This window comes from Meles meles, chromosome 1, assembly GCF_922984935.1.
Source record: "Meles meles chromosome 1, mMelMel3.1 paternal haplotype, whole genome shotgun sequence".
NCBI classification, from domain to species: domain Eukaryota; kingdom Metazoa; phylum Chordata; class Mammalia; order Carnivora; family Mustelidae; genus Meles; species Meles meles.
In genome coordinates this window covers 130,477,705-130,500,206 of record NC_060066.1, presented here as the reverse complement: position 1 = coordinate 130,500,206, position 22,502 = coordinate 130,477,705, and the positions used below count along the sequence as shown (strand labels likewise).

The 22,502-nt window shown below is 40.6% G+C and overlaps 1 protein-coding gene across 6 annotated transcripts in view; it reads left to right on the top strand.

Annotated features, from left to right (window-relative positions):
* The window catches only part of CDC14A (cell division cycle 14A), a 198,373-nt gene that overhangs the window by 158,485 nt on the left and 17,386 nt on the right, over positions 1–22,502 (top strand). Inside the window, exons 11-15 of one of the 6 annotated variants that reach the window (XM_046006240.1) lie at positions 2,421–2,580; positions 13,270–13,385; positions 15,183–15,230; positions 17,437–17,559; positions 18,345–18,540. In XM_046006240.1, coding sequence (XP_045862196.1) covers positions 2,421–2,580; positions 13,270–13,385; positions 15,183–15,230; positions 17,437–17,559; positions 18,345–18,540 — 643 coding nt within the window. Of the gene's footprint in view, positions 1–2,420; positions 2,581–13,269; positions 13,386–15,182; positions 15,231–17,436; positions 17,560–18,206; positions 19,574–22,502 lie in introns of those variants that run through there. The other 5 variants (XM_046006223.1, XM_046006250.1, XM_046006208.1 and 2 more) reach the window with 5 other exon arrangements.

Below are 22,502 nucleotides of genomic sequence, written 5' to 3'. Positions count from 1 at the left end.
TTTTCACTGTTCCGGCATTCATTGTTTATGCACCACACCCAATGCTCCATGCAGTACGTGCCCTCCATAATACCACCAGGCTCACCCATCCCCCCACCCCTTCCCCTCCAAAACCCTCAGTTTGTTTCTCAGAATCCACAGTCTCTCATGGTTTGTCTCCCCCCTCCAATTTCCCCCAACTCACTTCTCTTCATCTCCCAATGTCTTCTGTGTTATTCTTTATGCTCCACAAATAAGCGAAACCATGTGATAATTGACTCTCTCTGCTTGACTTATTTCACTCAGCATAATCTCCTCCAGTCCTGTCCATGTTGATACAAAAGTTGGGTATTCATCCTTTCTGATGGAGGCATAATAATCCATTGTATATATGGACCACATCTTCTTTATAGGATATTATATTTTTTAAAAAATGAAAGCTTCCCAACCATCCAGTCCCATCCCACACTGTTAATCTTTGGATGCTTAGTAAACTGACTCCTTTCTAAATGTATTTATAAATACTGTTGTTAAAACAATGTAGTGATGTGCTGTCTGCTGTCTTTTATGATAGCAACTTTAAAGGTTCCTTTCCATACTAACACTAGCTTTGTTCTGCTTTGATCTATCTAGCTATCCGTTTATCACTTATTTTTCTTACAAAAGCACATGAGGCACATTGTTTTTAAAAAGTCCAAACAGCGTAGACATGCAGTAGAAAGTAGAAGTTTCCTTTTATTCTTGGGAGTAACTGGTCAATATGTTGCTATATGTTCTAGATAACTAAACTTTTGGTTAAATTATACTTTTTTAATACAAAAAATGACATCATACCTTCCATTCTGTCACTTAAATTTTTCTTTCACAAATGCTTTATTTCATATCTGCTCTTCTGTTCTTTATTACTATGTGGAGTCCAGCCCAGGGCTTTTTACTGGCTGTATAATATTTCACAGGGTGGATGAACTGTTAATAAGCTTGTTAGTCCATTCTGTATTTCCAGTTTTTTCTTTTTATTACAAATAACACTGCATTAAGCATTTTTGTATCTTGTATACAAGGATGTAGCTATAGGGTGATACCCGTGTGGATATGCTTGGTTGGAGGCATTACACATGTAAAATTTTGCTGTATAACTTAAAACTTAAACTTTTCTTCAAGACTTTCAGCAGTATTTAATCATAAACAAAAATTCTGATTTGTGAATAAACTCTTTTAAAAAGGAACGGTGGATTCCTTTCTCGAGGGTGCAGTGAGTGTACAATTCAGGGAGGATATTTTGTCATGGTTTTTCTCCTTGTGTTTTAGCCCAAATGTTATTTGGAATCTTTGAGAGAAAATACTCCTTGGTCTTTCTATGGCCTCAGAAAATAGATCTTTGTTCTTATTGGTAGCATCTTCTTGATAATGCTGTTATTTCCCTGGATGTTGATATTCCTGATGATGAGTCATAAGTTTAGCTTTATTCTCTTTTGTCCAGTATGACATAGAATAGAATGAAAACTATCTAATAGATAATTTATCTTAAAAGAAATGGAGGAAGGTGACTCTAACAATAAAAATTTTAAACCCAGACTGTCATTTTGTTTACATATCTTAAGCTCTTTTCCTATAACCTTGAAAACAGTTAAAATTGTACCTTATTGTATAAAAGAAAACTTACCAATGAGGCACATTTTCTGGTTCTTCAAGGATAATCTAATTGAAGCTCTATACCTTGCTTTTGGGTGGTAAGAGTGGGTTTCTAGGGGCGCTGGGTGGCTCAGTGGGTTAAACCTCTGCCTTCAACTCAGTCATGATCTCAGGGTCCTGGGATCGAGCCTCAGCAGGGAGCCTGCTTCCCCCTCTCTCTGCCTGCCTCTCTGCCTACTTGTGATCTCTCTCTCTGTCAAATAAATAAATAAAATCTTAAAAAAAAAAAAGAGTGGGTTTCATAAGTTGTGTGTTTTTTCATGCTGCCACATACAATTAAGGATTTCATAGTCTTTTAGGTACTTCCTGTTTGATTCCAGTTTCTTCACCTGCATCTTTGAGTCCAGTTCATTCCGGCTATTTTTATGGACATATCAGATTACCATTTGAGACGTATCTTACAGATTTCACATTCATGTGTAAAAGGCAAATGGGCTCACAGTCTTTTTTTTTTTTTTTTGTTATTGTTGTTGTAAGCATCTAAAAACCTCAATAGGCAACTCATGTATGGTTATGTAGACATATATTGGAAGATATTTGTTTCATATAGCACTTTAATTTATTTAATTTAATTCATATGACTTAATTCTGACTTTCAGAATTTTTAAAAAAATCTCAGATTTCATAATCTTTTTAGCCTGACTTGTAAAGGTTTATCTGCTAATCTTTTTATCTCTAAGATACTATCCTTCTGAGTCGATGATAGTAATTTATTTTACAGATTATTTTGTTTTCTCTCCTTTTTCCAGAAAACAGGCATCGTTATGGGTCCAAGGAGACATTTTCCGATCCAAGCTGAAAAATAGACCATCCAGTGAAGGAAGTATTAATAAAATTCTTTCTAGCTTGGATGATATGTCTATAGGTGGAAATTTATCTAAAATACAAAACGTGGAAAGATTTGGAGAGGTGAGTTTTCCTCAGAAAGATTTTCGTGCCTCCTTAGGACTAAAGCTCTGTATTTCTTTGTTTCCCAGTTGAACATATATAACATAGCAATACCTCTTTTCTGAAATGCTGAGAGTACCAATATTTTTAGGTGTAGAGTCATCTACCTGTAAAACAAGAATCCAGAGCAAAGAAAGCAATTATCCTTAGAAATAAAAAAAACTGCAATTTAAGGAACACAATTATAAAGGAGGCCATTCTGGTTTGGAGACTATGTACAAAAAGGAGACAGAATAGCAAATTTTCTATTTGAAGATGGAAATGGATATAAAGAAGAAAGAATTAATGTGACAATTGAAGAAATAGCATATGCCACAAGTGGTTTTTTGAATGTCTCAAATTCATATTGATTTCTAAAGTCCAGAATTGCAAATATCATTAGGAGAAAATAACATTTTTTTTTAAATGTGGCTCTATTATAAACAAACCATTTTAAACAGCTGACATCTGTGGTCCCATTTAATCTTTACAGTTAGCTGGTGATAGGTAAAATCAGCAATATTACCTAGGCAATATGATCTCTATAGCAAGGAAATTGAATGTCAGAAGTTCTAACTTTGGTGCTTCCAAGCCACATCTATTTGATTCGGAGTCTGTGTTTTTTCTGTTATACCCTGCTACCTAAAAATGGAAGTGACTTATAACAGGTAGGATCATGGGCATTTTTGGAGCTGGAAGCAACATTGAAATCATTTGTTCTGCTTTCCCTTGTGTGTGGCTCCGAAGCCAGGGGTCCCACCGAATCCCATGACTTGCTGAAGGTCATGGAGTTGTTTAGTAGTGAGACCACCTTGAGACTGGGAATCTCCCTCCTGGTTTAGCTCTTTCTACCACAGGATGAAACTAAGCACTTGGTTTGTAGTTATATTTTTATATCCCTGAGGGAGCAAAAAGAGCTGTTGAAAATATTTAAGCAGTGGGGCATTTGGGTAGCTCAGTCGATTAAGTGTCCAACTCTTGGTTTCAGCTCGGGTCATGGCCTAGGGGTCGTGGGGTCGAGCCCCACGTCAGGCTCCCTGCTCAGTGGGGAGTCTGCTTGAGATTCTCCTCCTCTCCCTCTGCATCATCCCCCACTCAAATAAATTAATCTTAAAAAAATATTTAGGCAGCAAATGTGGATTTGCATTCTATTAGGTGGTGACCTGGTGGAGCTGGATAAGGGTCTTGAGCAAAAACTGTGGTTCAAGTTTGGCTCTCAGGGAACGCAAGATGAAAGGGATGCATCTTAGCTGCTTTAAGTCAACAAGTGGCATGCCAAACGGGTTTTTTTCACTAAGAAAGATAACCAGAGTGCTTGGCAATAGGGAGAGTAGGCTTCCTTCAAGGACACAGGATGGAGACTGCCAGAAGAACCAATTTTTCAACCCTGTGGTCTCTCGTCCAGGACAGCCACTGAAGAAGTGGCTAAGTTTACTTGTGTGAATCATCTGTCCTGACAAAATGTAAATCTTAGCCAAGGTCATGTTGATGTTCAGAGCCCTTGTTGACTTTTTCTTGTCTCTGTGTTGTAGTCTGGCCTATTCAAAGCAAACAAAAGGATCTGAACTGACATTTTAATGTGATAATATAGCTAAGCAAGAATGCTTTCCTTGCTCTGGTCAGCATTTCCTTCTTAGGTTTGTTCAAGTAAACAGTGCTTTGAATTTTGACCTCTGAAAAGATGCACATACAATCTATCCATCCATCTGGGAAACATATTTATCTTATAGGAATATAATGTTTTCTGTATCATAATCCACATTAAACTAACATCTAATAGTTAGAACATTTTGTTCTCATACTTTTTTAGATCTCAGTTTGTTGAATTTAAGACTAACATTTATTTATCCCTGAAGAATGAAATATGAAATTTAAAGTAAGTCAGTTTTAAATATGAGCGTGTGCTCAGATATTGGGCTGTTTCTCTTCCTCTTTCTTATTCCTTGCAACCCCAGATTAATTACTTTAGCTCTAGCCATTCAGAAGTGGTATGATTTTTGAAATTAGAGCACAGAAATGCAGGAATTCAGAAATACCACAGAGCAATGGTGTGGTTAAGATTTCAGACAGTGACATATACATATAAATAGGTTTTCGACCACTTTATAGTTAGGTGAGATGCATTGCATAAATAACACTTTTAAGCCCTTTTCTTGTGATTCTTATCTGGTGCTGGCTCCAGAACAGTACATGAATATGGGGAATTAGTTTACTCAAAAGTGAATGTAATAGAAGTAGTGATATCTTTGTCATTCTTGTGAATTCCCAGTGGGAAAAGAAGTTGAGAATGCTGCAAGGATTTTAATATTTTCAAGTTCCAGACCAATGTTCAGGATAGAAGCCCATAGAAACTTTGGGTTCATTAGTTTGTACATAAAGAAAGTGCAAAAATGTGCTATTCTTCTAGAGGTTGCTCCCCCCCCCCTTTTATAAGTAATGTTGGATCGAAAATGAGATACTAGAGGCGCCTGGGTGGCTCAGGTTAAAGCCTCTGCCTTCGGCTCAGGTCATGATCCCAGGGTCCTGGGATCGAGCCCCACGTCGGGCTTTCTGCTCAGCAGGAGGCCTGCTTCCTCTTCTCTCTCTGTCTGCCTCTCTGCCTGCTTGTGATCTCTGTCTGTCAAATAAATAAACAAATCTTTAAAAAAAAAAAAGGAAATGAGATACGAAATTATTTTTCTGATTTCCAGGCCTATAGGGATTTTCCTGGGTTTGGTTGTTAGGAAGCTCTGTAATTACCTGATTGGGAAGGTTTGACTATGTAGTTTTTCAGTGCCCAAGAAGCGGGCAAATTGGCAAAAAGGATCAACCAGAAGGATTCAGGCCACTGGAATGGGCGAGGCTGCAGCTGTAATGAATTCTCTTTGCCTACTTAGAGTTATGAAAAATCTTTTAAAAATAGAGCCTTAACCTTGATTGAACCTGGTCTTCAGTGCTGGGCTAGGCACTGTGAAATACACCCAGCCCATCTAGGGGGATGGGTTAGGCTCTACGTTAGGCTCCCTGCTCGGTGCTCCTGTCTTGCACTGTATTTTTCCTCCACGGTCCTTACATCTCCTTCCCAGCCTGGTGATATGCGTTGTGAAGATTGAGGCTTCTGTCTGCTCACAGGGCCTTCGTAAATGGTGCTTGAGAGAAAGAGGAAGGCTTGTGGTTTCATCAAAAACAAACAAGAAAACAGACATGAAATTGGTAATAATCCAAGCTATCCAAAGGTAGTCTGTGTGCAAATACAAACTAGTACCAGCAATAAGTGCTCACTTAGACATGCCAAGGCCCGAGGGTCCATCATGCATTGGGGTTCTAAAAAATGGTTTTAAGAAGATGGAATTGAAAACACTTTATTTAAGGGATCAGTACTTAAGGAGTTAAGTGAGGAGCTTAGAATGTAACAACCACCTAAATAGCACCTACTATGTGCCAGGCACTGTTCTAGGCACTTTACATGGATTAATACTTCTTTTCTTCTTTTAAGATTTTATTCATTCATTTGAGAGAGAGAGAGAGGATGAGCTGGGAGAAGGGGATTGAGAGGAGCAGAGGGAAAGGGAGAAGCAGACTCCCTGATTGGTGTAGCACACCAATCAATCAGATGCTCTTGAGATATTAATTAGGTACAGGTGCTGCTCATTCCTCCAAGATCACATAAATTGACAGGTAAATAAGAACATCCTGTTTTAGTTAATTATTTAATTAACTAATGTTTAAAGATCTTATTTTTAAGTAATCTCTACACACAGCATGGGATTCAAACCCACAACCCCGAGATCAAGAGTCGTGCACTCCACCGACTGAGCCAGCTAGGTACTTTAAGAATGTAGCGTTTTAATTACGTCATGGAGATAGTGTGATTTATAAAATCCTTTTGTACCAAATGCCCATGTACAGGGTGTATCTTAGAAAAAGAAAATCCACGAAGTAAAAAATTAACTCTCTAAGACTCTTCTTTCAAGCACTGTTCTTTCCACTCTTGGGACCACTATGGTATTCCAGTTCCATTCTGAATGCCACTGGGATTCGGGAGATGTTCTAGGACAGGAGAGTGACAGTACAACGGAGAGCCAGAGTTTGGGCAGACTTCCCTGGTTGTGAAGGAAAGGGGTGTTGGTGTCTGTGTGGCCAGGGGTGGGAGACCAGGAAGTTGGTGAAGGGGAAGTGGTCCCAGGGGATAAAGGTCTCAACGGTGGCAGCCGAGGAAGGAGAGAAGATGGACTCGGGGGCTCTGATAAATCCAAATTTTATATGATCAGAAGCAGCTTGTTATGAGATGATATCTTTGCCTTTCTTCAGCTTTTACATCTCACAGTTTAAGCATCTCAGAGCTGAAAGAATTTTGGAGATGACCCAGCCACCTTTCCTAGCCAAATCACTTAAACCTACTAAAAATCCATTATCATCTTTCTCTTCCAATCCTTTCACTTCTATTTTTACTCATTTCTATTTCAAACTCTCTTTTCATGTCATTTTTCTATTATAACTCTTCCGTCTTTTTTCCCTAGTGTGCTATATTTTGTCTAATAGATTTTTTTCTTAATGGCACACACCACTGCCTCCCCAGTGACTTACTCTGTCACCATCAGATAAATGGGTTGGTCAGTCATTACTTTGTCCAACTGAAACCTATGCACACATTTTATTTTCTTTCTCATCTTGTCTATATTTAGAGAACAACCGATGGCATAAAATAAATCTTTCTAGTTTGCAACTATTATTTGTTCTTTGGCTAGACCATCATCTGTAAATACGTACATCTTTTGAAATGGTCTTTCTTTATGTATTTTAGTTTGCTCTCATTTTCCTGGCTTTATGTAGGGCAGGCTGGTATCTGAAAGAAAGGAAAGAGCTGGTACTCAGACCCTCCGGAGGGCAGTGGGGAATCTGACAACAGACCTGCCTCTTTGGGGAGCAAAGATATGAGGGTCTTCCCTGGACTAGGCTTTCTGACTTTATTCCACCATGTGACTGTTTCTTTTCAGCAGATTTTAGGGGACTTAAGCAGCTCAGGGCCAGAGAGGATATGCACGGGGACTCTGCGGGGAGAGGGGCTGGAGCACAAGGGAAGCCTAGGCTAGGTTCCCTGCATTCATCAGTGACTATTTACCAGTTATTTTAAGGAATGAATTTGGTAGAAAGAATGAGACCTCCCAGCACCTGTTGAGAAGTCTTCAAATGGCCCGCCCCAGGTCTACCGTTTGTTGGGATTGATTCATGCATGAGAAAAGGAACTGTGTTTTCTAATATTTTTTCCCTTCACAGGTGTTTGTGTTCTAGGTGCCCTGACAAATACAGAGCTTAGTTCTATTCATGTCTATGTCATACTCAGGATTCCATAAGGCCAGGGTCCTATTTCTTACAGCTCTCTAGTTTAATTCTGTCATTTAATTTAAATGTATTTTGAACAACATTGTAAAACTTTTTGTCAAGATTTTGAAGGCCATTAATCCCCTATTGAGAATTTTATGGCTTATATGTTCTGTACCTCTTAGTCCTAAAAATGCCTGAAGCTTCATACAAAAGCCACAGAAATAAAATAAAGGATGATACACTGAGATAAAAAAATTATGTGACCCCCCCCTTCATTATTCCCTCCCTCCTCCTAATGTCCTCCATGCTATGCTTACGTTCCACAAATAAGTGAAACCATATGATAATTGTCTTTTTCTGGTGACTAACATAACATAATAAAAAAGATGACATGATTTATATTTAGTAGATTTCTTCAGACCAGTATTGCATGTCTGGATCTTTTACCCTCCCCCTTCCATTCCCAGGTCCTGATTTAAGCGTTCTCTCACACCTAATCCAGTCTGTCACCTGTCACCAGACATCTGCAGGAGCCACTAACCTGCCCCCCCACCCCCCCACCCCCAGTCACCATGTAGGAGGAAATGTTTGCTACATCTTCAAATTAGGGTTTTGTTGTTTTAAAGATTTTATTTATTTATTTGACAGACAGAGATCACAAGTAGGCAGAGAAGCAGGCAGAGAGAGAGGAAGAAACAGGCTCCCTGCTAAGCAGAGAGCCCTATGGGGGGCTGGATCCCAGGACCCTGGGATCATGACCTGAGCCTGAGCCGAAGGCAGAGGCTTTAACCCACTGAGCCACCCAGGCGCCTCTTGTTTTTTTTTTTTTTTTAATGTAAAGAATGCTTAAAGATCAGTGTGAAAATGCCTCGTACACAAATAAAACAAAATGGGAATCCTCATGGCTGGTAAACACTTTCTTTTATTTCTACTTCCCTAGAAATTAAAGAAACACAAATCTAAATGACAAGATCCTGTTTCTGCCTCTCAGGTTGTGTGAGATTAAAGAATGTAGGCAATATTAGCAGGAATTTGGGGAATAAAAACTAAAGATTGCCAGTTGGAGTTTGAAATGGCGGACCATTTGAAGAAGCATGGCGGAAGACTGTACAATGTATTTAGAGGTTCCACTTCTATGAATCCATCTTAAGAGAGTGTTTAAAAGCCATAATATAATAGGACAGTGTTTAAAAGCCATATATAGAGGAGGATGTTTGTTGGAGCTGTTTATAGTGATGAAAGACAGAGAACAGCCTGAACCAAGGGAAAATAAATGAAATTTGTTGTATCTAGACATTGGAATTTTATGGAGCCACAAAGAATAATAATAGAGAGGTTTTGGGGGTTTTGGTTTTTTAAATTTATACTGAAATACTTCCAACAATGTATCTTTCAGGTGAAAAAGTAAGTTATAGGGCAGCATATATATATAACTCAACCTCTTTTTGTCAGGAAGAAGTATGTTGGGGGATGGTATGTATAACATGGGGGAAAATCTGGAAGACTATGTGCCAGAATGCTAATGGGTTTTGTTTTTTGATGGTAAAATATGTAGGTGGTTTTAATATTTTTTCACTCTTATCTGTATTTTGTCATTACATACAAACAAGTATCATAGGGGAAAAATAAATATATATATTTAATAAATATATATTTATAAAATATGTGTTTTATAAATAAACACACACACAAGTATCATAGGGGAAAATAAATATATATATTTATATATATTTTATATACATATAAAAAATATATAAATTATATATATAGAGAAGAAACAGGATCTTGTCATTTAGATATATATAATATATATATTTTATATATTATAAAAATAAATATAAATAAATATATATATATTTATTTTTTCCCTATGATACTTGTTTGTGTGTGTGTGTGTGTGTGTGTGTGTGTGTGTATATATATATATTTTTTTTTTTTTCCCCCTGTAGAAAAGACACAGTTTCCTTCTCCAGAGGTTGAGAGGAGCTGGGACTTAATAAGTAATGTTTTCTTTTTCTTTGAGAGCTAGGGTATTTAAGTAAACTCCTTAAAAGAAGGAGCTTAAGTAGAAAATATATTAAATCTGGCTAGTTAGGGGCATGGCTCTCTGTTGCAGTGTTTTCATTGTTTTCTACATTGGAAATGTATTACATTTAAAAGATTTTCCCTTTCAAGGGTGCCTGGGTGGCTCAGTGGGTTAAGCCGCTGCCTTTAGCTCAGGTCATGATCTCAGGGTCCTGGAATCGAGTCCCGCATCTGGTTCTCTGCTCAGCGGGGAGCCTGCTTCCCTCTTTCTCTCTCTGCCTGCCTCTGTGCCTACTTGTGATCTCTGCCTGTCAAATAAATAAATAAATAAATAAAATTTAAAAAAAAAAGATTTTACCTTTCAGATACATAATGAAGTGGGGAGAAAATACTTGTAACTTGTAACATAGCTATAATGTAAAACGTACTATTTTTCTGTTTAATTGTGTATCTTGTTTAATTAGTATTTATTTTTTCCAAGTAATAGGTGATCACACTTCTAGAAGTGTCAAAAATTACTGAATTCTAATTAAAAATATCAGTCCTCTATCCCCCACTTAGAGGGGGAACCTCTAAGCAAATGATACCAGCATTTTCACTACCATATATCTGCATATCAGTGTCTTGCTTGTAATGCTATTTAAAACAGTTTATTGATTTTGGACATTTTTTGATTGCCTCCTGGTTGTGTTGGACGGGATTTTAGCTTCCCCCTCCCCCGAGATGTTACTCTCACTCCCCTGTGCTTCCCAATACAGCTACATCATAATTTTTGGTTAAAACCAATAATATGTCATTATTACTATGTAAGGATTGTTCACTCTTGAGGCTGGTAGTCTACTCTGTTTCCTTTGTTGAACCTCTCTTTGTTTTTCTCCGAGTTCATTACCTATTTTTGTGGTGTTTTATATTTATTTATTTATTTATTTTTTATTGACATACATAAGTTGACACAGTGTTATATGAGTTCAGATGTGAGTTAATTGCCTTTTTATTTGCAGAGTTTTCTGTGTATTTTTTTCCTTGGGAAAAAATAAGGCTACTCCCACCAGTTGTGCCAAGAAATTTAAATTTTTTTCAAAATCTTGACACAGCAAAAAATTTTTACCAAGTTCATCCTTTTCCCCAAGAGGCTTCTCCTTTCCAGCCTGGACTGATTGTTCTCTAGCCCTACTCTACGGTAAAGACCTGAGCCCTTCTTTTCATACTCTGCAGTTGGAGTCCTAATTTTCCTGGATTTCCTCCTGTCTTCTTAACTTTTCCCTGACATACATCCTGTAATAGTTTTCTCAGAGAGATTGTATGGGAGGTCAATTTTTGTGCCTTTGTTCTACCTTTATGTTTGTTGGGTTGAATTTCGGAATTTCAGGTTGGAGCTCACTTTTCCTTAGAATTTGAAGGTAGGGTGCCTGGGTGGCTCAGTCACTAAGCATCTGCCTTCGGCTCCCATCATGATCCCAGGGTCCTGGGATCGAGCCCCGCATGGGGCTCCCTCTTCAGTGGGAAACCTGCTTCTCCCTCTCCCACTCCCCGTGCTTGTGTTCCCTCTCTCACTGGGTCTCTCTCGGTCAAATAAATTAAATAAAATCTTAAAAAAAAAAAAAAAAAGACTTTTGAAGGCATTTCAGAGTGAGGAATTCAAAGATCCTCCTGGTTGGAAGGACAAAGGAGCTTTCCTGGCTTTCCCACAAAGGTGCCCATTGAACAATGAACCTGACCAATAAGGGTGAGGATCCTGTCAGGTCATTCAAGAACCCAGTCTCATAGTCTAGAGACTCCTACTGTGTGCCCGTCCTTCTGTCAGGTACAAGTAACTGGTAACCACACCCATGTTAATGGCTGGGTGAAGCTAAGCCCACTTTCTCAGGTGTGCCATCCTGCTAGCAAGCCTAGCCTTCAGGCCTGCCTTATTTCTATTCCTGCAGACTTCCTTGGGTGTAATGGATTTCTCCCCACTGGGGTTGTATGGTCAGAGATAGTATAACCAATTCCTGAAGACTTTGTAGATAGGCAACTTAAGACTTTAAGAGAATCTTGTCTGACTTTAAGCTTCCATGAGCCTGTGACAGTTGAACTGGTGCTCTTTGCCAGCATGACCCTTCCTGTGATCTTGGCCTGCTTCACTCCATACTCATTCTTCAATACTCAGTTAAGGGATTTCCTCCTCTAGGAAGCTTTCTTCTTCATTTCTTCTTCTTTCCTTCCAGGTGTGTGCATTGTATGTCTATTTTGCTTTTTCAAACTCCGAGTTAAAGTAGTAAGGTGTGGTCTTTTTACCCAGGACATGCCTACAGACCCCAGATGTAGCCATGCAACCCAACCTCTGTGGCAGGGAGCAAAGAAGTGTTTTGAGCCAGGAATGGCTCTCAGAAATGACTAGAATGTGACAGAGGGAAGTATATTTGTGTATATCTTTCATCAAATAAAAGTTCTAGCTTTAAAGAGGGGAGAGGACTTTTATGGCTGCAAGGAATTAGCAGATTCAAGGCATATGAATTATTCAGGGGAGGAAGTGGGCAAAATAAAATCTTTACTGGTGCAGTGTTGGTGTACTGTTGTATTCGGGGTCAAGAAGTCTGATTTTAAAGTCATAGCTGTCATGAAGAGCTTTGGGGAGCTTGGGCAATATTCTCCTATGAACACCTCCTTTTTTTCATCTTTATGGGCAGCAGTGTCTTCCCTGCCCTGAATCGTAAGAGTGAAATGTGAGCTAGCATGTGAAAAGACCTTGTATGGTACTTCTATTTTTCAACCTACAAGACTTATTTCAGCAGGAAACACTTTCCCAATCTAGTAAGCTTTAACTCCTTCTGGAAAGATCTTGAGTGCTTTTACTGGTGTTAATAGATCCTAGTAAGTTGTCTAGATATCCTAATTGTTTTATCTTTCATTTTTGTAAACAAGTTATAAAATTTGCAGTGACTGATCCTAGTTGTCTCTGGAAACATATTTGTAATGTATATATTGAGTCAGCCTGTATCTGAGCTATATTCCAAAGCATGATTTTGTTTCCATGAGAGTCTCTTTGGCTGTGGTCCATTGTAAGAAAGAGCACCTTTTAAATTCTACCACATTCATACCCATGCTTTGATTTGAAGTTTGACCAGTATATTTAATTGATGAATAGTTGAATATTCTTTAGTATGTGTGTATATATATGTGTGTGTGTGTGTGTGTATAAACACACACACACACACACACACACATAATGCTGAATTCATAGTGTGTTAAAACTATTTAAGATAATCTATATGAAATATATGGTTTATAGTCTATTAAGAAATCTATGTAAAGCAAAATTTTTCATATAACCTTTCTATGGAACATGCATTTTTTTCCCAGAATAATTTAGAAGAGGATGAGGATGTGGAAATGAAAAACAGTATAACCCAGGGAGACAAACTACGTGCCTTAAAAAGTCAGAGACAGCCACGCTCCTCACCATCCTGTGCATTTAGGTAGGATCCATTTTAAACTTTTAAGTTTGTATTGTGCCTCCATTTGTGGATAGAACATTTACTCTTCTCTTTTGAATATCATTCTGCAAGAGCCATGTTTACCTCTTGTTTTCTGGTTTATTACTGTTTTGTGTGGTTTATTATCCGGTCACTGCAGGGAGCAGCTACGTTTTAGAAGCTTACAGACAGCAGCTCCTGTAAACTCTCAGCCTCTGGAATCCCATTTTAAACTGCTGTGCCCTTGGGTGCCCCTGGGACTGTGCTCAAAATTCCGTTTGGAATTCTACTCTTCCCCCATTAGTGGGTGTCCTGTCTTACAGGTGTGCTGAGGCTTTTGTTTTGAATCTAGAGAGGGCAGGAAAGTATTAAATGCCAAGCTTTGATATATCCTTGCTCCTTAGCTTAATGTTCTGTATCTGAGAATTGAATAAACAATTCTTACCTGTGTCTGTAAAGTTATAACCATCCTGAGTTTGAAGTCTAAAATTACGAATCAGAACCAATTGATGGAAGCTGACTTGTGATCACACTATCTGGAACGTGCTTATGGTTCAGATTAGTTAAAAAAGAAAGTCTTCAGGATCAATGTAGGTGCAGAAATCTGTGAATATCTTCCAGATTCCTTACTGTAACATACGGGTTGGTGACACGTTCACAAATGATTTTAATGGGAAGTGGCTACTTTTTAAGTGAGAGACAGGCACAGCAAGAGGGGTGTTTTGCCAGCATGATAATGTGTCAAACAGCTCAACAGAAAGTTTAGTTTTCATGTGTTATCTGGGAGGATTAGAACACAAGTCGGATTACGTCTAAACTTTGAGTACTGGTTCCGTGACCTGAGGATAGAAGGTTTATACGGCCCAAATTCAAGGTGATCGTTTTCTATAGCAAGAGGAGAAGATGGGATAGCGAGGCTGGTGCTTAGTAGTAACCGCCAGCTGCCACAGAAAACTGAAGAGACGTATCATTCACTGAGCAGCTACTATGGTCAGGAGCCTTGGTAGGTGCTTAGTCTGGATACAAGGATTAACTGAGTTAACACAAAAGGTATGGATTATCACCCACGTTTGGGTTGGTTACTTGAGGTTAGAGAGGTTCGATCCCTCCCCGGTGGGATGGAGTTGGAATGGAGCTGGTAGTCATACCCCGAACTGGGCAGTGTGTGCTCTGCTCACTGTGGGTACCATTGACGTCTATGGAAGGTTCTTCAAGAACACTTATCTCTTTATTTGCCCTGTTTTCCCTTGAAACTCTTAAGAAATGGCTTTATATTGCTAATTTAATTTCAAACAAATGTAGATTTGATTCTAAAGAAATCATAAGGGGCAGGGAGGGATAAATTGGCATATAACTTGGCGCATAAGTAGGCAAAAAAAGTAAGAGAATCTCCACTACACAAATTTTAGAAGGCGATTCCAATATGATTTTTCTATTTTTTTTTAATTCTCCAAAATTTTTTCATTTTTTTAGAATTCAGTTTTTCCTAACGGCATCATGGTATCATCATTGAACTTTTTTTTTTTTTTTAACCCTGAGTGGCTGCAACACCACCTTCTGATTTAAGGCCAATTTGCTGTAAATTAAATTCAAGATGAAACAAAATGACTGAAAGGGGTTTCCTGCTGGTTTTAGGATTCCTTTTTAGAAACGGAATGAGTGCTGATACCCATTTGGGAGGTTTCTCCCTTTTGTAAATTTAGTATTTTTACGGGTCTGACTCCACATGCTCTGCCTTTTGGTCTTTGCTTTAATGTGTGAACCCAGTGATGCATGAGCGTTTGTCTTTGATCTCCGTAGGTTGGATGATATGAAAGGGCACCCAAGAGCAGTGTCCCAGCCTATCAGGTACTGTTACTGAGGTGAATTTCTAGTAGCTTGTAAATAAATGCTCCCGTTTAGATACATTTCCCAACCCCAAAACTGGTGAAAATAAATTGCATACAGCTTTTCACTTTTTTAAAAAAAATATTTTATTTATTTATTTGACAGAGAGAGAGGTCACAAGTAGGCAGAGAGGCGGGCAGAGAGAGGAAGAAATAGGCTCCCCACTGAGCAGAGAGCCCAATGCGGGGCTCGATCCCAGGACCCTGAGATCATGACCTAAGCCGAAGGCAGCGGCTTAATCCACTGAGCCACCCAGGCGCCCCCAGCTTTTCACTTTTTAAGTCCCTTCCCTTCTGTTCCACATTGTTTACGCTACACCTTATTTTTAATGCTCACCGGGAAGGGGATTTTGGTTTTCCTGAGATGCCCATAGGTGTGGCCGTGGTAGTGACATCAGTGCAGTCTGAGCTTTCGGCACGTTCTGGGGTCTCTAAGAAACAACGCTTGCTCGGCAACGTGCCTTTCAATCCAGTGACTGAGTTTGCCTTGAGGTTTTAACATTTCTGTTAGCCCTCTTCCCTCCTCATTTTACATGTGTTCTTTATTTTCTAGTTTTATTTCCTTCCCTGTCCTCCATCTGAAGGGGAAATATTAGTGTTTGTCTCTGGACAAACAGTCCTGGGGTGGTTTCTAGGCACCAGTGGTACCAGAGTGCCATACAGGCCTTGATGAGAGCCTGGGACATGTTTGCCAAAACTGTTGATAAGATAGGGGTGGAAAGCTGATTCACCTCTCACCTCTGATTCTTATTCAGCCCAAGGTTTTAGGGTTGTTTTGTGTGGGCATTTCTGAGAGGGCTCAGACTTCTCCAGAAACTTGAGCTGCTTCCTTGTACCACTTTTCCCATTCTTGTTTTAGAGACAAAACATGTACTTAAAATGTTGTTTGGGGGGAGGATGATGAGGGAAAGAGTCTTACAAGTAAGTAAGCTTTTCTAGAACAGATAGGAAAGCAAGGTCCAGGTGCGTTTAAACAGGTTTGGTATTAAAACCGTGACTGGACCCTGGCTCTCCAGGTTTGAGTCTGTTTTCCCTCAAACATTAATGAACATCCTCTCTGAGCCTTGCACTGGACTAGCCACTGGGAATAGAAATGAGAGACAGTCCTTTGCCTTCAGTGGAGCTTATAGTAAAGAAAATAAATTCCAGACAATGAAATATGGCTTGAGGGCTATGATTTACTGTGAGAATATATGATGAAACAGGATGCTTACCCTGCCTGGGAATTCAGAGATGGCTTACTCTGTAGGGTACCAGCTGATTGGACCAGCAAAGGATAAGCAATGGAATGAGGCAGATGGAGGTGGAGGGGGAGTAAGGGGAGGAGAAGATGCTCTGGCAGGAAAAACAGCATATGCAGGCTGGACACAGCTGTGAGGGCTGTCCATTCAGGGAACTCAGAACAGTTTGTGTTGCTGGAGGAGAGATGTCTAGTGGGAAAGCGTGGAAAGAAAGGACCTGTTCACAAAGGCTAATGCCAGCTAGGAGGGTTTCATAAGTACAGCCAAGGAGCTCAGGCTTCCTGGGCACTGAGGAAAGATTAAATGGTTTAAACAGCAGAGTGACATAATTAAATATTTTAGATTCTACCAGAGGCTCTTCAGAATTTGAATTTTAAGGAATAAGATTACAAGATGTTGCTAGTAGCCACGAGGAAGGAGTAGTGATGGCCTCAGCTAGGGCAGTTGCAGAGTGGAAAGAAGAAGACAGATTTAAAATATATAGAAGTAGAATCTAAGGACGTGCAAAGAATGAACACCACCATCAAAGAAGGGACGACCAACATGGCAAGATCCTGGTGATGGACAGGACTTTGGACCCTGGATTGGAATCCCAGCTCTGTCCCTTGCTCACTGAGTGACTTTGGATGAGGAGCTTTTCCTTTGTGGCTCTGTTTCCTCGCTTGCAAAGTGAGGATTGCTGTCTTAGCTACCTCACAGGGCTGTTGTGAGGATGAGCCAATTACCGTCTATAAGGTTCTCAGAAGAGAGCCTGGCACAGAGCAAGTGCTCTGTCGGCCTTGACTGCTGCTCCTGTCACTGTTATTGTGACCTGCTGTGATCTCTTTAATGTTAATAGTTGACCGTGTCTTAGGTGATTGCTGAATATTAAGATGACACAGCTTTTGTGTGACATTTTGCACACAAAGATTTTTTTTCTCCACAAAGATTGACTTCGTCCCCACAAGGATCTGCAACTACTTTGAAGACCTCGAAAGTGGCTTCATCCCCTTCAGCAACGGCCAAGAGGATAAACAGAGGTTCTTTGTCCTCGGGTGCCAGTGTAAGAAGGTAATTTTTCTCTACTTCTCAGATACTGGCGGGAAGTAGAGGGAGGCGGTAGCACACAATGAGTTTGGCTGAAGTTTGTCAGAGGAGGGGATCAGGGAGAAGAGGAGGAATCACAGACGGCTCTGTGACCCTCCGGGGCTTCTGTTCTGTCTCACATGGTGGGGGACAAGGCTGTGGAGAGAGAGCCGTGTGGCTTCCCTTTCTGTAGTGAAGCTCCAGCTTGCCTAACGCGATCAGGAAATTGGAGTTCCATGGCACAGACTAATGCTATGTGGTATTGTCGTTTCTCCTGCGATGGGCAGAGACATTAGAATGAGTACGTGTAAGTTAAATCTTACACTGAAGTCTACGTTTTGCTCTCCTGTTATATGGCCCTCTTCATTTACTCTCTACGTCAGAGTGGTTAGGCCAGCTTCTTAGGTCTTAATTAACTGCTTAGACAGGAAGTTAACGTGTGTAACTCAAGGCCCCATATGATACCATCACCAAGAGCGATAAAGAAGCCATTCTGTCGCCATGTGCATTGATCAGAACTGTCTGCATCCCATTCCCCTCATGTCCTAATGATGTGTTTTAGAAACATGAACTCTGCATGAGTCTACATCGTTGTCTATGTCCCCCCTCCCCAACCTGTGTTTTCCATCCAGCTTTTCCATAAACTCCCGGCTAGCCAGTTCTCTAGGCAACTTGAATGCCGCAACACAGGAGCCAGAGAACAAAAAGGCCTCCTCGTCCTCTAAGGCGGGTTTCGTAGCCAGTCCACTCACCAACCTCTTGAACGGCAGCTCCCAGCCGCCTGCCAGAAATTACCCTGAGCTCAACAACAACCAGTACAGCAGAAGCAACAACAGCAGCGGGAGCACCCTGAGCAGCCAGCCGAGCCCCCACAGCGTCAAGACGGAGGAGCACCCCACCCTCCTCCGGCCCTCGTACACCGGCCTCTCTTCTTCCTCAGCGAGATTCCTGAGCCGTTCGATCCCCGTAAGTTCGCAGACACCACCTCTCGGCCCTCAGAATCCTGAGCGCAACTTTTGTGCCTTGCCTTCCCAGCCAAGGCTGCCACCCAAGAAATTTAACAGCGCCAAGGAAGCCTTCTGAGCGATGCCTTCCCTCTGTGCTGTGAAACTGTCTATGCACGTCCATTCTGCTGGCTCCTCTTCAAGTAAATGCCAAGTTTCAACTGGGGTTTCTTCCTTCCTTCCTTTTGGTCCTCCTCCTCCCACTCCTTTTTAGGTGATCTCTCTTCCAAGGGAAACAGCTTTCATTTCCTTCGTCGTGGACGCTGTTGACTCAGGTTACTTTTCAGTTAAGTTTGCAATTCACTCAGGGTAGCTGGTGCCAAGCCAGGAACTGATTCGTAAATAGACGGTACTGGCTTTGGTTGTGGTGGTGGTAGGAATCATTGCTTTTCCACATCATATGTTAATGAATGAATTTCGGAGTATTTAAATGTGGAAGGTGCTGAATGAATAGGACCTTTCTCAGATCTAACCATAAGGTCCCTGAATATGTCACCTCCTGCAGGGGACTGACCCCACAAAATTGACAAAATGGCCAACGGAAGGTGTTGATAAGGAAGGATCATAAGTCAGTATCTGGGATGTAGGGGAGGGGAAGGCAGAGTATCAGGAAGATGTTTAGAATTAGCCATCACTCTTCCAGAGACAGGATGAAAGATCTCCAAACACATTCTCCCTGTGAGCTCAGGATTTAGGTTGCCAAGCCCCGCACCCCCATTAACCAGAAATCCCTGTTCAGTCAAATCCGTTGCTTCACCCCATGCTGTGAATCACTTTAGTCACATATTTTGATTGCCTCAAAGGGAATGGAGATCTATGAGAATGTGAGCTTTGAGTTGAGAGAACAAGGACAGAATGGGAAAGAGAAATCAATCTCAGAGATCAAAGAAATATGAATCGGAATGATTCCAGTCCGGGCACAAGGCAGCTCCAGGGTCCTGGGAGGGCTGGGACCTGGGACTCCTTCATGCCCACTGTTCTCCAAACATGTCCTCAGCCATTGTCCAGGGAGAGGCTGATTTCTGCAGGGGAGCGGGGGCGGGGGGGGGGGCAGCATGCCTTTCTTGGGGAACAGTAGCCCCATGGGAATAGTTAACGAGACCCACTTTTCTTAGATGGTGGTTTAGGGACCACCTTTCCTAACACGAGGACGCGGTGCATGTGTGTGTTGGTTGGACTCATTACAACTCACATCCCTACCTCAGCCTCTCTTTGGAGGTTTTTTCCCCTCTTCTGTGCACATGCAGTCCTTCCTGGCACATACAGTTGACCCTTGAGCAACACAGGCTTGGACTGCAAGGGTTAACTTATTCACGGATTTCTTTCGATAAATACGGTACAGTAAGTATGTTTTCTCTTATGATTTTCCAAATAACATTTTCTTTTCTCTAGTTTACTTTATTGTAAGAATACAGTATATAATACATATATTAATTGTTGATGTTCTTGCTAAGGCTTCTTGTCAACAGTAGGCTATTACTAGTTAAGTTTTAGGGGAATCAAAAGTTTTGGGGGTGCAGATTTTTGACTGGGTTGGAGCCAGCACCCCAACCCATGCATTGTTCAAGGGTCAACTGTATAATTTTCCCCATAAGATTTTATTCCCCATGGTATTTTTCAACATTATTTTAGATTCCTGTATAGATCAGGGCCCCAAGCAACTGTAAGCCCGCTCCACCCCTTAATTTGCCTCTGATCCCTCTCTATTATGGGTATAGGTGTATTGGTAAAACTTTAATCTTAGTAATTTGGGGGTTTGATGGAAAATTACAGATATTTCCCTTTTCACAACAAGGTTTAAAAATCATGTGCTTCCCAGCTGGAGTTGAATTGTCAGCATTTTCGTATGCTGATTGTGGGTCAGCCTCATTTTTAGACCGGAGTACAGATCTGTTCATTTTCGGAAAAAGTATTACACATACAGATATGTAGGTAATTACATACATATCTTGCAGATTTCGTGGCTAAAGAGTTAGTGAAATCTACATTTGCAGCTGAATACTGAAAGCATCAGGAGCTTAACAATGAATAACGTTCTGCTTTTTCTGGATCTCAGTTTTCCTCTTGGCTAGTTAAAGTATGGGGATACATCTCCGGGTGAATGTTGATCTCCCCACCTCCTGTATTTATATAATGTAGTTTTTGGTGTCATTCCATATTTTATTATTTGTCTTCACCTCTCCTCCTCCTCCCCATCCCTCTCCTGGCCTGAATAGAGTGATTTTCCAATAATTAAATTTAAAGTAATCGTCTGTGTGGGCAGCTGCTGCTGTTCCCCTCTTCTGCCTCTTAAATTTGTCATCTTATTGTAAAGAGAAGCATTTATAAATAGAATTGCCAGCATGACAACATTTTCCTCCTTCTCACCCTCCCGGGAAGTAAGAAGTAGCAGGTCTCTGAGAGCTGACTTTTTGCTCCTTTATCTTTCCCTCTGTGGGAGGGAAGGCTCCCAAGTCCTACCCTGCTAGCTTGCTGGAGAAAGTCTAAATTCAGATGGAAATTCCCATGTTATGTGGAATGAAGCAGGAGGTGGTGTGTTGTTTCCCTTTATCGGTCCAATACAGCTTTTCTAATTGTGGGTTTCTTGCCTAAAGAAGGTGCTCGTGGTCCTTCTCTCCAGGGCTTCCTAAGCTGTGGGGCATATGGCCCCTGAAGAGCAAGGAATAAATCACTCAACAGAGATGTTTTCAAATCCTTGGGTAGGAAAAGAAGTCTGTATGGCAATATCCTCCCAGCACCTTTAAGAAAGACCCAGAAACTCCTAGGGGGTGAGGGTGACGTGTGTTTAGAGGGAGTCTAATATTTTAGAAGCTGCAATTAGCATCTCTTGAAAGCTGCAATTGCGCTCTCACTTTATGCGGCAGTTCAGCCCCCAGAAAAATGTAAAAATGATTTCCTTGTTCTGTCATTAAACGCTTTAACACAGAAAACAAGAGCAAATGTTAAGGAATTCTTCTGGTGGTGACAGAAAGCTGAGAAACCATCCGATTTTATTTTTATTTATTTGGCCTCTTCTGTGAGCCTCAAGGTTTGTACTGCCCAAGGCAATGCACAAGGCTTCATATTTATTAACCTACTCACTGTAAAAAAAAAAAAAAAATCAGTTTTCCCTCCCTGACATTCAGAGTTTTCAGATGCTTAAGGAATGAGGGACATGTGACTATGGTGTGGGTGGGGTGGAAGTATTTTATTAAATTAAAATTACTTGCAGTATCTGTCTTGAATATTTGCTCTGTTTTATTTTTAAGAGACTTGCTGCTGAATTGCTATTCATCTCCACTGTCCTTACCTGACCCCTGGAGTCTGGGTTAGGTCGTGATGCCTTCCCCATAAGCTCTTCTATACCCTGCCTTGGTCTAAATCAGTACTCTCCTCGCTCTGCATTTTAACCGTCTGTTCATTTCTCTGTATGCCCCACTAAGACTGTAAGCTCTGTGCGGGCAGGGACTGTGCCTCTGTTTTCTATGCCATAGTTGTATGCTCTGTGCCTAGCATACAGTAGGCACTCATTAAGTATTTCTTGAATGAGTGGTTGGGTGTTTACATGAGTCAATGTGTTAAGAATTATTGCCTCCATTTTAAAGATTAAGAACTTAAGGGTTTGAGAAGTAAAATATTTTGTCCTAGGCCTGATTGTACCACGAATATGCAGAGGCATAATTTGCACCTAGGCCAGTTTGACTCCAAAAAGCATAATCTTTTTGATTAATTATGTCACACATATACTGTGGCAGGTGTTTAAAAGACAGGGTTAGCTAAAAGATATCTCATTGTTTCAGGAAAGGTTAAGTAAAGATGTAAAGAAAGGGTAACACTTCAGTTGGGTTTTGGAGGATGAATAGGAGCCTTCTGGAAATCTAGTGGTGGAAATAGGAAGAGGAGAAATAAATGGCCATTGCAGGCAACATTGCAGTCTATAAGACC